The sequence below is a fragment of the Myotis yumanensis genome, unplaced genomic scaffold (genome assembly GCF_028538775.1).
Source record: "Myotis yumanensis isolate MYYU_CA2020_CCGP unplaced genomic scaffold, mMyoYum1.0.hap1 SCAF_7, whole genome shotgun sequence".
NCBI lineage: Eukaryota > Metazoa > Chordata > Mammalia > Chiroptera > Vespertilionidae > Myotis > Myotis yumanensis.
Window position 1 is genome coordinate 35861535 of NW_027223758.1, and position 17638 is coordinate 35879172.

The 17638-nt window shown below is 44.0% G+C and overlaps 1 protein-coding gene across 1 annotated transcript in view; it reads right to left on the reverse strand.

The window, feature by feature from the left end:
* Positions 1-4010, reverse strand: part of PIGU (phosphatidylinositol glycan anchor biosynthesis class U) — an 87079-nt gene extending 83069 nt beyond the window's left edge. Inside the window, exon 1 of the mRNA XM_070420175.1 lies at positions 3835-4010. Coding sequence (XP_070276276.1) covers positions 3835-3964 — 130 coding nt within the window. The 5' untranslated portion in view covers positions 3965-4010. The remainder of the gene's footprint in view (positions 1-3834) is intronic.
* Between the last annotated feature and the right edge of the window lie 13628 nt (positions 4011-17638).

The window sequence follows — 17638 nt, forward strand, 5'->3', positions numbered from 1 at the left end:
ACCCAAATGTTCAATTCCCAGTCAAGAGTAAATACCTGGGTTGCAGAAACAATCCCTGTCCTAAACAGGGTGAGTGTGGGAGGGAACCAATCGATGTGTCTCTCTCACATATCAAAGTTTCTCTCTCTGTGTCTCTCCCCCTCCTTTTCATTCTCTCTAAAAATCAATGGGAAAATGTCCTCGGGTGAGGATTAACAACAAAAATAAACACTAAAAATATCCTCTAGTAAGAATTAACAACAACCAAAAAAAGTTTATAACATCAAAACTCTAGAATTTAAAGTTCAAGCACAGGAAGGGGACTTCTGGGGTGCTGGTGATGTTCTTGTTTTTTGATCTGGGTGTTGCCCACATGGTATATACAGTTTGTAAAAATTCATTACGCTCTACATTTATTTTCTGGGCACTGTATATACTGTACTTCAGTAAAAAAAAAAAATGTTTATAAAGAAAATCTTCAAACCCTGCTTTGGACATTTCACATCTTTCAACATTTCTTTAAAAACAAATTATATATCTAATCTAATAAAAGACAAACATGCAAATTGACCATACCTTCGCTACGCCTAAAGCCACACCCATCAGCCAATCAGAGTGACTATATGCAAATTAACCCAATCAAGATGGTGACTGGCAGCCACGGAGCTGGAGCAAGCAGGAGGCTTGGTTGCTCCAGTGATGGAGGAAGCCAAGCTTCCCGCCTGCTGCGGCTGGGTCTGAGCTCCACTGAAGGCAACAAAGTTTCAATTCTAGAATGTAAATAAATCCCCAGAATAAAAAAAAAAAGAAAAAAAGGAGAGGCTGGGAGCTTCCATAGCTGGGGGGCTTGGCCAGCCTGAAAATGGCCCTCAGCCCCTCACCCAGACTGGTCAGGCACCCCAGTGGGGACCCCCCAACCCTAAAGGGGGTGTGGCCAGCCTGAAAACAGCTATCAGCCCCTCACCCAGGCTGGCCAGGCACCCCAGTGGGGACCTCCACCCTGAAGGGAGTGTGACCAGCCTGCAAACAGCCATCAGCCCCTCACCCAGGCTGGCCAGGCACCCCAGCGGGACCCCCACCCTGATCTGGAACACCTTTCAGGGAAAACCAGCTGGCCCCCACCCATGCACCAGGCCTCTATTCTATATAATAAAAGGGTAATAAGCAAACTGACCCTAACAGCAGAACAACTGGGAATGACTGGTCACTATGACACACACTGACCACCAGGGGGCAGACGCTCAATGCAGGAGCTGCCCCCTGGTGGTCAGTGCGCTCCCACAGGGGGAGCTCTGCTCAGCCACAAGCCAGGCTGACGGCTGCCAGTACAGTGGTGGTGGTGGGAGTCTCTCCTGCCTCCTCAGCAGTGCTAAGGATGTCTGACTGCAGCTTAGATCTGCTCCCTGCTGGCAAGTGGACATCCCCCGAGGGCTCTCGGGCTGCCAGAGGGATGTCTGATTGCCAGGTTAGGCCCAATCCCCCGGGGAGCAGGCCTAAGCCAGCAGGTGGTCATCCCCCGAGGGGTCCCAGACTGAGAGAGGGCATAGGCCGGGCTGAGGGACCCCCCCATGAGTGCACAAATTTTTGTGCACCGGGCCTCTAGTATATATACATATACATATATATATAAAACTAGAGGCCAGGCACATGAAATTCATGCATGGTACAGTCCCTAGGCCTGGCCTGTGATCAGGGCCATATTCCCCAGCTGCCTGCAGCCGGCCCCACCTGACGCCGCCACCCACCCTGGTTCTCTGTTTGCCATCGGGCGATTGTAGCCTGTCAGGCGGGGGATGGGACTAAGAGGTGGTCAGCATGCCTCATAGTGACTGGTCAAGCGGTCGTTCTGTTAGTTCTGCCATTAGGGTCAATTTGCATATTACCCTTTTATTATATAGGATATATATGTATATATACACTGAGTGGCCAGATTATTATAACCACCTGATGTTTGTAGGCAAATTAGCTATAATTTTGCGCTGAAGTTGCTAGAGGGCCAAACCATTATAAATAGGGAAGCAGGTTGTTTACCACGACAGTAGAAGTGATTTTTTTCTGAAGATATGGGTAAACAACGAAATTTAACAGCCTTCGAACATGGGATGATTGTTGGCGCTCGGAGCCATGGAGTGAATATCAGCAAAACAGCCGAAGGCCTGTTCGAACACCTTTCCTGTCTGCAGTTACCAAGATAAAACGTTTCCAATTCTCACAGGAACACGAGGATTGGACAGTCGAGCATTGGAAAAAAGTCATGTGGTCCGATGAATCATGTTTCCAGTTGCATCATACAGATGACAGAGTGAGAATTTGGCAGAAACAGCATGAAAGCATGCACCCCACATGCATGAGAACAACCCTTCAAGCTGGTGGGGGCAGTGTTATGGTTTGGGGCATGTTTTCCTGGCATGATTTGGGCCCTTTAATTCGTGTGGAACAACGTCTGAATAGCACAACATACCTAAGTATCATTGCTGATCAGGTTCATCCTATCGTGTTGATGGTGTATCCCAATGGAGATGGCTTCTTCCAACAAGACAATGCGCCATGCCATGGTTCTCATATTGTGCAGGAGTGGTTTCAAGAACATGAGGGAGATTTTACCTTGCTTAGGTGGCCCCCACAATCACCAGATCTCAATCCAATTGAGCATTTGTGAGAGGAAGTTAAAAGAGCCATCAGGCAGCTGGTTCCACAACCACCAAATCTCACAGAACTGGACAGTGCTATTCATCAGGCATGGTGTCAGATTCCTCGCATCACCTTTCAACATCTCGAGGAGTCAATGCCAAGAAGAATCGCCGCAGTATTAAAGGCAAAAGGTGGCCCAATGAAGTACTGATGGGGTGGTCGTAATAATCTGGCCACTCAGTGTATATATATGAATGTATGTACCCCTATGTTCATAACAACACAATTTACAATAGCTAAGATCTGGAAACAGCCCAAGTGCCCATCAGTAGATGAGTGGATAAAAAAGCTGTGGTACATTTATACCATGAAATACTATGGAGCAGTGAAAAAAGAAGGATCTCTTACCCTCTGAGACAGCATGGAGGGACCTGGAGAGTATCATGCTAAGGGAAATAAGCCAGTCAGAGACAAGTATCACATGATCGCACTCATGTGGAATCGAATGAACAAAATAAGCTGATGAACAAAACAGACCCAGAGACATAGAAGCATGGAACAGACTGATGAATCTCAGAGGGAAGTGGGGGAGATTACCCAAAGAGCTTATATGCATATATGCATAACCCATGGACACAGACAATAATGAGGTGCAGGCCTGGGGGGAGTGGAGTGGAGGGGGTCAATGGGGGGAAAAGGGGACATCTGTAATACTTTGAACAATAACGATAAATTTTAAAAATAATAATAAAAAGAAAAAAGAAGAAATAGTAGGAAAAGCTGCACTGCGAGCTTAGACTGAGAGTAGACGTCTAAACCCTTCACCTGGGTTACCCCCCCGCCCCTCACACACCGTCCCATCCTCCAGGGAGCACCCCCAGGGACCCCGCGGGAAATCCCAAGCCCCCCTCAATTCCCACTCCACCTTGCACGCCCTCTAAGTATCCCTTCCTCAGGCCATTTCCCTGGGTTCAAGGCCCCAGTGGGACACACCCCCTCCGATCTCCACGCCGCCGGCAACCCCGCTGCCGGGCCCAACCCTCACCAAACAGTCCCTCGCCCCCTCCCCCAGGAAGACGCGTCCTTAGGCCCCGCCCTCCCGCCCGCGGAGGGCGCCGGAGCGGGTCAGAGCGTGGTGCTGGCGGCCACTGCCCCGGCTGCCATTCACAGAGGCCCGGAGAGCACAGCAGGGACCTGGCCGCCTACTCGAGCCGGTGGCCTCACCTCTCTTCCAAGAGCTCAGTGGGGACACCACCTCCACTCGCTCGGAGATGAACTCGGCCAGACTGGAGCGGAACAAGGCCGCCCGCACCGTCACGGCCACCACCAGCACCAGGGCCAAGGGAGCCGCCATGATAGCTGGGGCGGCGCGCCGCCGGGGAGCGGTAGGCGATGCGGAAGAGCCTCGGGCCCGGGCGCCACCTCTGTAGTTCCGCGGCCCGGAGCGCCTGGCTGCTGCTGCCGCCGCAGCTGCCTGACAGGGGACTACCACTCCCAGGAAGCCTTGCGGCCCGGCAGGGCGGGACGACGGGAAGCCGGGCGAGTCAAGCCGGTGGCGAAGGGGTGGGCGACGTCTCCTGTGACAGCTGGTGAATTGTGAAGGCGCTCAGGAGCCGGAGCGCTGCGGAGAGTAGTCAGATGAGGGATTGATCTTCGTGGGGCTGTGAGGGAGTTTTAAGGAGATGTTAGTTTCGCTCTGGTGTGTTTGTTTTTAATGCTTAGGTGTTCCTCTTTTATGTTTTTAGAGACTATTAAATATGTATTCATGTATTTGCAATTGTGTATTGAACGACATCTGTTCCCAGGCACTATATTGGATTCTGAGGGTACATTTTGGCTTAGGAGACAGATTGGTTAGGCCTGCGGCCTGGAACGAGTTGCTTAACCTTTCTGTGCCCCAGATCTCTCATCTGAAAAATGAACTGGCTGTTGGCTCCTACTGGCCTGCTAGAAACAACTGAGGAATGCTTAGAAATTCTCCCACTTTTAAACACAGCCATTATAAAAAATTAAATTATATAAACTTACAACTAAATAAATTATATTAAAAACAAGGTAGTATTTATTTTTGAATATTTATTCAAAACTCATCACTTCCTAATTGTTTTTACTACACTTTGTTTTAACTGTGCTCTTGAGGTGGTTTGGTATTTCACTATGGCAAATATTGTATAACTAGAGGCCCGGCGCACGAAATTCATGCATGGGGGCAGGGGGTCCCCTCAGCCCAGCCTGCACCCTCTCCAATCCGGGACCCCTAAGGGGATGTCCGACTGCCGGTTTAGGCCCGATTCCCAGGATCGGGCCTAAACCAGCAGTTGGACATCCCTCTCACAATTCGGGACCACTGGCTCCTAACTACTCACCTGCCTGCCTGCCTGATTGCCCCTAACTGCCCCTCCTGCTGGCCTGGTCACCCCCAACTGCCCTCCCCCACCAGCCTGGTCGCCCCCATCTGCTCCCCCCGCCAGCCTGGTTGCCCCTCACTGCCTCCCTCTGCTGGCCTGGTTGCCCCACACAGCCTGCTGCTCAGTCATTTGGTCACCCCTCACTAACCCCCCTGCCAGCCTGGTTGCCCCATGCAGCCTGTTTGGTTATCTGTTTGGTTGTGATGGTCACTTAGGCTTTTATATATATAGATATTGTGTACTACTGCCCTGCCCTTCCCAAATCCGTGTTCAGTGAAAACAGGTTGGTAGCTTGAAATCCCTCCTAATGGGAGTGTTTACACCACAGAAGTGAGCACACTCTCCAAATCAGGGTTTTATAGTTTGGAGAGCCCTTTGATAAGAATTCAGAAGCACACCACTTCATTAATTAATGTATGAAAAGTGCTTATGGTATTTAATGTATGAAAAGTACTTAAATGTTAGCTATAATAATATTAAATATATGAAGAAATTTCAGATCTGTAAACAAAATGAAACAGGTTACATGATGAAGAATAACTTAGTGGAAGGGTAGTGGTAGTGGTAATGTTATCCATGGAAGTGGGTGCTATGAGGAAAAGAATTTCCCGAGGCCCCAATGGGAGGATAAGGTCTTGTTGAAAGCTTTATTGATGATGTAAAATTAAGGAGGTTCCCCTCCAAGGTCCCACCATGGAAAAAGTCCAATCTTGTCTTCAGCAGCCCAGAATTTCTATCCCATATTAAAGTCCAGTCCCGTCCAGCAACTGGCTAGTTTAGCTTATATTCCCAGCTGCAATCCATTGTGTGTGGTGTCTGCACATCCATGGGCCATGAGGCTGCTTAAACCCACATGGCAGGCGAGCACACTGGAGAGTGCAGGTCAGGGGCAAAGGAGAACAAGAGCAAGAGACAAGAGAAGGGAACTCTTTGTCTGGGAATTTTAACCAGGACCTTCCAAGATTTTGCACTCTTCTGATGGGGTCTGCCCCCTAGCCAATTTATTGTTCCCCAGGCTAAACTGATAGGCAAGAGCCTTCCCTATGTCACCCAGACTTCACAGCCCATACACTCATCTCCCCCTTTGTTCCATCCCTTCCCCCACCGATCTGCAGGGATTGGACCACTGGTTCCCTGGGAAGCTTGAAGCTGTAGCTTCCTGCAGAAGCTACCCAGATGACCATGCTTATAACGTCTGGCTTCCCCTTTGCTCTCTTCCTATTATTCATATTAACTACCTAATTATGATGATAACATTAACACTGGACAGGGTGGTCAGGGAAGGCTCTGAGAAGAGGTGACATTTAAGCTGAGATTTAAAAGATGAGAAATTAATCAGAGCTTCCAAGCTGAGTCAGAAAGAAAGAGAACAAGTAAGGTATGGTCCAAGAAGAGAGTAGTAGAATAGAAGGTGTGATGCAGAGGCAGATAGGAGCGAATCGGGTAGGGACCTGTTCGCCATGGTTGGGAATTTGGGCTTCATTCACAGTGCAATGCATGTGCCTTTGGAGAATTTTAAACAAGAAAGTGAATATATATATATATATATATATTAAGATCATTACATTCCCAGGATCTATACTGGGTGTTGGAGAATATTGCAATGACAAAGTTGTATTTCTTGCTTTTATGGAACTTAGAGAGCAGTTGCAGAGATGTGATAGTCTTAAGAATAACACAAATAAAAATAAAATCTCAAACCATGATGAGAGAAGAAAGAAAGAACAGGATGCTAGCTGAATGTAAAAATCAGCCCGGGAACAGATAGCTTTCTAGACCATTGGGAGGAGCAGGTCTCCATTGGGAGAGGGGATCATGAAGGAATAAAGGCACTCTCATCCTTTGAGCCCTGCTCTGCTAAGCATTGTGCCATACTTTTAACACTCATTAGCTTAGTCTGTACAACCTTCTTTCCTAAAGATGTAAATGTGTAGCGTAGGCCTTGGCCTTGGGTTTTTTTTCTTTTATGTTACGCAAATACCTGTCCTAAGCTTTGATTGCCAAGGCGTCCACTTCAAAGACAGCTATCTTGAATAAACACGCTGCCAGTCACACAATTAGATTAAGAGCCAGATGGCCTCCCCCTGTTGAGACTCCTTTGTTCTAGAGATATTGGTTGATTTAAATAACATCATTTGGGCTACTTGTTTATTTTGCTTTCTTCTGGGGCTTTAAATTCCTGCTTTTTAAATTCACCAATAAAGTGTGAGCCCATGAGTTTTAAATTTCACCTACAAACTCTAGGCCACTGCCCAATAAAAGCAGCCACCCAGGCCTGTGACCTGTGAGTGCGCGCTCCCTCTCTCCTTAACCATGCTATGTGGCCCCAGGTGTGCTGTGTAATTTTCAGGTCTTGCAGGTCTTGTAAGCAATAAACCTTATCTTTTCAAAGTTTCCTGATGGTTATTGCTAAAAGGCATCTTGAAATCATAGTCAGAACCACAAGGGCTGGTCCAGCTACAATACTGGTTATTGACAGGCTGAGACCAGTACAAAACAAGTGTTGTTATTTCCTTTTACATAAAAGGAGGAGATATGTATTACATCATCTTCGAGTAAAGTATATTACATTTGAAAAATGAAGGAGATTGAGCAAGATTAGGTAACATAGTGAAGATTGAGCAAGATTATGTAATGTAAAATGCTTAGCACATAGCAAGTGCTCAATATATATATTGTTAACTGTTTTATTATTATTTGTATTATCCTAACAAATGACTTTAAAATTCTTAGGGTTTGGATTGTCTTTGGGAAGAACAGTGATTAGCCATGATAAGTAGAAAATGTAACCCAAACCAGTGGTTCTTAAACAGGAGTGTGCATGGATCATAGACCTAAATATAAGGTCATAGAGGACTCCTAGAAAACACAGAAATACTAGTAAATCTCCATGACCTTGAGTTAGGCAATGTTTTCTTATAACACCAAAAGCACAAGCAACCAAAGAAGAAATAACTTGAACTTCATCAAAATTAAAAACTTTTGTGCTCCAAAGGACACTATCAAGAAATTAAAATGTTTGAGTGTCGACCTATGAACCAGGAGGTTATGGTTCAATTCCTGGTCAGGTCATATGCCCAGGTTGCAGGCTCAATCCACAGTGTGGGAAGTGTAGGAAGCAGCCAATCAATGATTCTCTCTCATCTTTGATGTTTTGCTCTCTCTCCCCCTCTCCTTTCCTCTCTGAAATCAATAAAAATATATTTTAAAAGAAGAAAGAAAGAAAATGTGGCAGGATAGTAAGAAGCTAGGAAAATTCCTGGGCAACTGGAATGGGGAAACTGAGAGAAGAAAATTAAACAAAGCCACATGGTTTGGGCAGCTTGCAGCCAGCTTGCTAGACATCTTCCCGAACCAGAGAATACATAGCTTAAATCACCCTGGCCTGGGAAAATAAAAACAAATACCCAATTAATGACATTTGTGCCAGCTAAACCCAAGGACAGGTGAAATCTGGGGGACAAACAACAAAACCCCCAAAGCATTTGGATGGTATCACTTGAGGGGGGGCGGGGGGGGGGAAGGGATGTTAGGCAGGAAAGATAGCTACTAGGGCAGGAGGAGGGGAAGGGGGAAAAAGGGGGGAGTTTATCTCACCCATTGAACAAAGAAGTAAGCAAGATAAAATCGCAAGATGTTCTTATAAATTCTGGGAAAAGCTGCAACAATGTAAAAGGAGAACCTTGAAATCTATGAGGGGGGAGTACAAAACCCTTGAGCCCCTACCAGGTGCCTGGGGTGCTCAGACTAGCTGAGTTGTCCATTTGTACTTTATCCAATTGTATTCTTATTAAGTTTGCTTGCTTTGCTTCCTTAATAAATCTGCTTGCTTTGCTTCACCACTGCTTTCTGTCACTTGTCTGAATTCTTTCTCACGAGTATGACAAGAGCTGAGGAGGGGAGAGCCAGCCCCCTTTGACTTGGGTGGCTCTCTGGTAATAAAAAGACAAACCACAGAATGGGAGAAAATATCTACAAATCATTTATCTGATTAGGGACAATTATCCAGAATATATAAAGAACTCTTTACAGCCGAAACCGGTTTGGCTCAGTGGATAGAGCGTCGGCCTGCGGACTGGAAGGTCCCAGGTTCGATTCTGGTCAAGGGCATGTACCTGGGTTGTGGGCACATACCCAGTGGGGAGTGTGCAGGAGGCAGCTGATCGATGTTTCTCTCTCATCGATGTTTCTAACTCTCTATCCCTCTCCCTTCCTCTCTGTAAAAAATCAATAAAATATATTTAAAAAAAAAGAACTATTTACAACTCAATAATAAAATGACAAATGACCTGATTAAAAATGGGCAAATGATTTGAATAGATATATTTCCAAAGATACACAAATGGCCAATAAGCATGTGAAAAGATGCTCAACATTATTAGTTATTAGGAAAATATAAATCAAAACCTCAATGAGCCCTAGCCAGTTTTCTCAGTGGTTAGAGCGTTGGCCGGCAGACTGCAGGGTCTTGGGTTTGATCCTGGTGAAGGGCATGTACCTCAGTCAGGGCCCTTGTGGAAGGCAACCAATTGATGTGTCTCTCTCATATTGATGTTTCTCTCTCTCTGTCTCTCCCCCTCCCTTCCACTCTAAAATCAATGGGAAAAAATATCCTTAAGAAAACAATATCCTGGAGTGAGGACTAACAAAACAAACAAAAAACCCACCTCAATGAGATATCACTTTATACCCATTAGGATAGCTACAATAAAACACCGATAACAGGTATTGACAAGGATGTTAAGAAATTGAAATCCTCATAACATCACTGATGGGAATGTAAAATGCTGTAGCCATTCTGGAAAATAGTTTGGTAGTTCCTCAAAATGTTAAACATAGAGTTGTCACTCTGGTCATGTAGCTTAGTTGTTAGGGTGTCTCTCTAAAATCAATAAACATATCCTCAGGTGAGGATTTAATATAACAATAATAAAAATAACTTGTACATAAATATTCATAGCTTATTTATAGTTATTCATAATAGCCAAAAAGTGGAAACAACACAAATATCCATTTTATTTGCCATGAATGGATAAAAAATATGGTATATCTATACAATGGACTGTAATTGGGCAATAAAAAAGAATGAAGTATTGATACATACTATAATATGGATAACCTTGAAAACATGCTAAGTGAGCTTTGGTTGGGTAGCTCAGTTGGTTAGAGTGTAGTCCCTAAACACCAAGGTTGTGGGTTCGACCCCTGGTCAGGGCACATACAAAAAATAATGAATGGCCTGGCCAATGTGGCTCAATGGTTGATCATCGATTCATGAATCAGGTGGTCATGGTTTGATTCCAGGTCAGGACATGTGCATGTCCGGTTGTGGGCCTGATTCCCCAGTAGGAGGCATGCAGGAGGGAGCTGATCAATGACTCTCTCTCATCATTGATGTCTCTATCTCTCTCTCCCTATCCCTTCTGCTCTCTGAAATCAATAATAAAAAAAGAAACAACCAATGAATGCGTCAATAAATGGAACAACAAATCTCTCTCTCCCCCCCCCCTTCCTCTCAAATCAATAAATAAATTTTTAAAATTAAGGTGCCCCAGCCAGTGTGGCTCAGTTGTTTGGAGCCTTGTCCCATCACCAGAAGGTTGTGGGTTCGATTCCAGTCAGGGCACATACCTAGGTTGCCAGTTTAAACCCCCTGGTTGGGGCAAGTACGAAAGGTAACTGATTGATGTATCTCTCTCACATCTATGTTTCTCTCTCTCCCTCTCTCTCTCTCTCTCTCTCTCTCTCTCTTCCTCACACTCTAAAATCAATTTAAAAATAAATTATATATATATATATATATATACATATATATATATGACTACCTCTTAGACATCACCACATCACCACCTGGATATCCCAAAGCTACTTTAAATTCCAAATAGCTAAACCTGAGCTCATGATCTTTCTTCCAAAAACTCACTCTTCCTCCTTAATTTCTTATCTCTGTGAATGGCACCACCAATGTTTCACATGCTCAGCCAAAAACCTGGGAATCAGGTTTTTGTGCTCCCACTTCCCCATCCCTTGTATACAATCTATCTTCAAATTTTGACCTAGATATCAATCAAATTCATCTACTCCTCTCCATTTTCACTGCCACCACCCTGTTCTAAGCCACCAGGATTTCTCACCTAGATGTCTGTTGTACTCTCTTGAATAGTCTCTTGTTGCCACTCTTCATTCTCAACTCATTCTCTATCCCTAACACCGCTGTTGAGTGAATGAATGAATGAGTATCACTAACCTCTCACTTAAAACCCTTCACTGGCTTTCCTTTGCACTTAGTTTAAGAACTAAGTCCTGTCTGGCCAATGTGGCTCAATGGTTGAGCATTGACCTATGAACCAGGAAGTTATGGTTCAATTCCCAGTCAGGGCACATGCCCAGGTTGTGGGGGGCATGCAGGAGGCAGCCAATCAATGATTCTCATCATTGATGTTTCTATCTCTCTCTCTTTCGTCCTTTCTGAAATAAAAAATATATTTAAAAAGAACTAAGTCCTTAAGATGGCTTGCAAAGGAAGGGCCAGCATGATCTATCCCCCTACTCCCTTCCTTCCCTCTTCCTCTATGTTTCTGCCCTCTTTGCACCTGAGAAAATAAGTTAATAAGTAGCCATTCCCTTGGTACATTCTACTATGTACACCCCACTGGCTACTCCCAACAGCATCTGTCCTTACTTGGCCAAGTCCTACATATCCTTCAAGGCCCATTCTTAAAGTTTCCTTCTTTATGAAGACTTTGATTCCATCAGGGAGTTAGTTTCTTCTCTGTGCTCCGAAAGCATTTACCAGCTACCTCTGTCCCACACTTAAGGGTCACTGTCTGTTACCTGAAGTTGTTGGGAGTGTGATTCTTCTGTTAGTTGAATCTTACTTGTGGTGGATTTTTCCTTGTGTATTTCATCAGTTTTTTCCTTTCGAATTAGTTAATGTTTGGAAAGGCTTTACATAATGTATAGGAATCCTATGTAGTCTGCAATGGGGGGTGGGTGGGGGATTTGCATTTGTCTCTGCTAGGCGTCTGAGAGTTTTGGAGTAGGCCTCCTTTTATATTGATTTCTCAGCCTCAGGGATTCCCAGTCATGCAGGTGATATAAATATGACACACTGAGGTCAGGTATGTGGTTTCAAATTCTCAGGAAGTAGTTTTTTCCCCACCTAAAGACCAAGTCCAGACAAACACATATGACACACGGATTTTTGTCTCCTTTGCTAGTAGTCAGATGTTTGTTTGTTTGTTTGTTTGTTTATCCCTAGTCCACTCTTTCAATGTGGGTGTAGACCCAAAGGGTCCTAGTTTATCAAGAGCCTCAAATTTCATGTAAGCTCAAGGCTTCCTCTCCCCAATTGTCTGTTAAAATCCAAACTATTGCAAGTCCTGTTGTACATTTAAAAGGATGTTTATTGTGTTTATTATCAGCATTTCCATGTGTGTAGCAGGAAGTTCCAGATATTTTCAGAAAAGGAAGGCCAACTCAATACTTAGTAGACAGAATGTCATTGTCTGTTTACTTATCTGTTTTCCCCATGAGTATCAAGCTCTGAAAGGGCAGGATCTGGGTTTGACTCATCTCTGGGTCAAGACGATGACCCTAGACACAGTAAAATTTGCTCAGTGCATTTGTTGATACCAAACCTCCACTCAAACACTTCTAGAGATAGGGAGAGCTCATTTTCTCCCAAAGTAGCCTTTTCTTTGGAAAGGGTTGTGTAATCGGGTGACCACTTGACTAATGGGGGACATCCTGGCCCTCATATGTGTTCATCCTTCCCAACACTCAGCTTGTCCACTCAGATTCTATAGGGGGCTGGGTATCAGGGCCTGAATGATCCCAGTGATAACTGGGACTTTGAACTTTGATTCAGGAGGAAGCACATGGGCTAATCCTAAATGTAAACCTAAAGCTCTTATGCACCATTAGTAGAAGTCTAAATTGGTACAATACTTTGGGAGAGCAATTCAACAGCATCTATTTAAAATTGAAATATGTATACCTATCATCTTACAATTCACTTCCCTGAATCTATTCTAGTCATACAAGAATAGTCACTAGAGCATTTGTCTGTGATAGCAAAAAGATTGAAAACCACCCAAATGCCCATCAATAAGTGATCAACTAAATAAGCTATCTAACAGCCATACAATGGGAAACTGTAAGACAGTTTTCCTTTAATGAGGTATATCTACAGGTATTGACATAGATAGAACTCCAAGTCATATTGCTGAGTGAAAAATGTGAGTCTGCAGGACAGAGTATATATTTATGTAGAAACAAAATAACTTACAAGTAGTATAAATTGTTACATCCTGGAAGCTATTTGGCAATATCTATCAACTTTACATTGCTACTTAAACTTTTTAGATAATCTCAACCTACTAATCCCTACTGATAGCTATTCTTACAAATAATATGCAAAATAATGGATAAAAATATTAATTGCAGTATTATCTGTAGTAATAAAATATTGGAAACAACTTATCTTTCATTAGGAGACTGGTAAATACTATGCATACTACAATGGGATACAATGCAGGTGTGAAAAAGAACGAGGTTTGCCCTAGCTGGTTTGGCTCAGTGGATAGAGTGTTGGCCTGCAGACTGAAGGGTCACAGGTTTGATTCTGGTCAAGGGCACGTTTCTTGGTTGCAAGCTTGATCTCTAGGGCACATGTAGGAGGCAGCCAATTGATGTGTCTCTCTCATGTGTCTTTCTCACATTGATGTTTCTTTCTGTGTGTCACTCCCTCTCCCTTCTCTCTGACATCAATAAAAATATATTTTAAAAAAGTTTGCTTGGAATTTATACAATATTTATGTAAATTGTTGTATCATTTAAAAAACATTTTAATTTTTAAAAATATTTTTATTGATTTCAGAGATGAAGAGATAGAAACATCAATGATGAGAGAGAATCACTAATGGGCTGCCTCCTGCACACCCCCTGCTGGAGATTGAGCCCGAAAAGGAGGCATGTGCCCTTGACTAGAATCAAACCAGGGATCCTTCAGTCCACAGGCCAACATTCTATCCACTGAGCCAAACCAGCCAGCACTACGTTTTAATTTTTTAAAAATCGACTTCAGGTAGATAATACAACCACCCCCAGGCAAAGGAATGAGGCTGACTCTCCGTCTGAAAGGAGGATTCATGTCATGCCCTTTGTCTCACCTGCTTTCCCTAAGGACACCCTGGCTCAGAAGGAGGCACCTGGGCTGTTCCTGGCATTATTCCAAAGAGCCTCATCTGCCACCTCTCACCTACTTGGCTCCCTATCCCTAGTATTCTGGGCTGAGAACCAGAGTCAATTGACCATAGGGTCATATTTCCAGGGGTCCTGATCGATGTGAGGTTGAGCAAGGCAGCCCAGAAAAATGGGGACAGCTGGCTCCGACCTCTTACCTCTGTGTTCAACACCTTCAATACCCCACCACTCTTTCTCCCACCTCCAAAAATCTCTCTCTCTCTCAGTCCATTCAGTGGAAAGAGGTCATCTGAAGAACCCATCCAACTAGATATGCAGGAATTTAGTGTAAGGGCTCTGGAGCCAGGCTGGCAGGATTCATATCCCAGTCTGTCAGTTAGTAGCTGTCAAACCTTCGGCAGATAACTCGAACTCTCTGTGCCTCAGTTTCAGAACCTGCAAGATGTGGATAATAAGGGTAGCTCCCTGTCAGGATCATTGTGAAACTGTAATGAGAGATTACATGAAAAACCTTTAGAATACCTGGAACACAGAAGGCAATCAATAAATATTAGCCATGATTATTAATACTTGTGCAAATACTTTTTTAAAGGACAGCGCTAAAAAGCTTTGAAGGCTCCTTCAGAAGGAAAATTAAATCTGGCAAGTCAATAAGTCACCTGTATAAAACATCAAGGAGGCATTAGTCAGTAGCTTTCTGATTTGACTCAAATCAAGAATAGTTATTATGACAGAGGAAGTTCTTGAACAAAAAGTCTAAGGAAAATGATGTTCTGACCCAAATCTGTGACAACTTCATTTCAAACATGGAAAAAACATCTGACCTGGGAATTATGAACTGCTGATTTTGCCCTTCTCAAATGAGTTGGTCAATGTTGATTTTGTGCATGTAGGTCAGTGATGATATTGTATTTTCTTAACTGAATTGAATAAGTATACTTTAATGTTGCCTTTTTATTCTTTTTAAACCAACTTAGTTGAGGTGTAATGAGTTTTGACAAATATAAGGTGTCCCCCAAAATGTATACACATATTTTGAATAATTATACAGGCAGTGTTTATTAAAATGCATTTCATTTTCAAAATTGAGCTATCAGCTGTTAAAGTGTGCATACATTTTTGGGGGACACGCTGTAAATGCACCCATCCAACTAGATTTAGTATATGGACAGGAAATATCGAGCATTTCTATCACTGCAGAATAGTCCCTTGTTCCCGTTTGTAGTCGGTCCTCCCACCACCCCCAAACAGCTATTGATCTGCTTTGTTAGCACATATTACTTTCACCGGTTCTAGGAGCTCATATGAATGGAATCATATGGTATCTATTCTTTTGCATCTGGTTTCTTCAGCCTTGTGTTTTGAGGTCCTTCCATATTTTTTGCAGATATTAGTTTATTTCTTTTTTAAATGCTTAGTATAGTCCATTGGATGAATATACTACAATTCTGTTAACTTTACATACTAGGTATATATATATATATATATTGATTTCAGAGAGGAAGGGAAAGGGAGAGATAGAAACATTAATGATGAGAGAGAATCATCGATCACCTGCCTCCTGCATGCTCCCTACTGGGGATTGAGCCCGAAACCAGGGCATGTGCCCTTGACTGGAATCGAACCTGGAACCCTCCAGTCTGCAGGCCAATACAGTGGGGCCTTGACTTACGAGTGTCCCGACTAACAAATTTTTCGAGATACTAGCCGTCTCTCGGCCGATTTTTTTGCTTTGAGTTGAGAGCTAAAATTCGGGTTACGAGCCAGCTTCAGATACCCCTCCCCTAGTTGGCGCAGCGAACATCACAGTGAACGCCACAACATCAGCCCAGCATCACGTGTCTCACTCGTTTACTTTTTGATTTGACATATGAGTAATTTGAGTTACGAGCTCCGTCACAGAACGAATTAAACTCGTAAGTCAAGGCCCCACCGTACTCTGTCCACTGAGCCAAACTGGCTAGGGCTATACACTAAATTTTGAGAGAATACAGATTGAATGTATTTGAACTCTAGGAGAGTGTGAAGCGGTAAGAACTGGAGGTAGAAGCCTCAAGTTCCTGTCCTATCTCTTCTCCCTTTCATTCTTTCCTTCTGTTACCCTGCACAAGTCCTTCTCCCTCATCTAGGTTTCAGTTTCCTCATCTGTAAACTTAGTCCACTAAATGATGTTTAAATAACCATTCCATTACAGGTGGAAGGGTTTATTCTCCTACAAGAAGGCACTTTTTTTTTAAGGTTAACAGGTAAGGTCCTGCCCCCAGGAGCAAAGTAGGCCCAGTGAATTCCTCTGGCAGAAAAGGGAGGGCGGTATCCACAGAAAACCAGACAGGCAATGGAGAATAAGCAGGGAGTCTCCAGGCAACTCCAGGAATTGATAGATATTTACACTCTATTCAGAACCTCTATCCCTGGTTTTTCTGCCAAAAGCTCCTGGCGGTAAATTCTTGGCTGGAATCAAGGGAGTTGGACCAAGAGAATTTCATAGAATAGGAGGGCTTCTGAGGACAGAGAGCAGGCCATGGTGAAGACTGAGGCTGCCATTCTGGGCCCAGAGGGTAGGTAGGTAAAACAAAGAGAAAGGATGAGGGGAACATTCTTGATTCAGAGAATGGATCAGAATCTTTGAAAGATACCATTGAGCCCAGATACCTCCATTACCCAAAGAAATCCCAGGGTCCCACATGGTTCAGGCTTAACACCTTCAATGTCATGGATTCTTAAAGAGAGAGGAAGGGAGAGGGAGAAAGAGGGAGCCCCCCACAGGGGACAAAGCTGCAACTGGGCATGTACCCTTGACCAGAATTGATCAGTCAACCTCTTGGTACACAGGACGACACCCAGATGAGCCACACCAGCCAGGGCGAATCTCCTCACCCCCACTTTTTTTTAGATTCCCCTAGCACCCTGGCTTATTCACTCTCCTAAACTTTATCTCCCTGAATCATAATGTCTCTATGTTTCTGTTTACATTGAATGAGATTCTCAAGTACAGAAAAGGGATCTGTCTTCCAGAAGGTAACTAGGCATTCCTGAGTGTGTGGTGAACTGAGAGCAGGTAGTGCTCAAAGAGACAGGAAAATAATGTGTTTGGGGACCTCTGAGGAGAGAGGTTACTTTCTCCCAGAGAGATCTTAGAGAACTTCCTGGAGGAAGTGCCCTTTGGTTAATAGATATCCTGGAGTTATATCTCACATATTCAAATTATTCCATTTCAACTATATGACTTTGGCAAAAGAAACAAGATAGAAAAAATCATTGTTCCACCCTGCCAGAGTTGGCTCAGTGGTTGAACATCAACCTATGAACCAGGAGGTCACTATTTGATTCCCGGTACATGCTCTATCCCCAGTGGAGGGGGGGGGGGGGGGGCGTGCAGGAGGCAGCCAATCAATGATTCTCTCTCATCATTG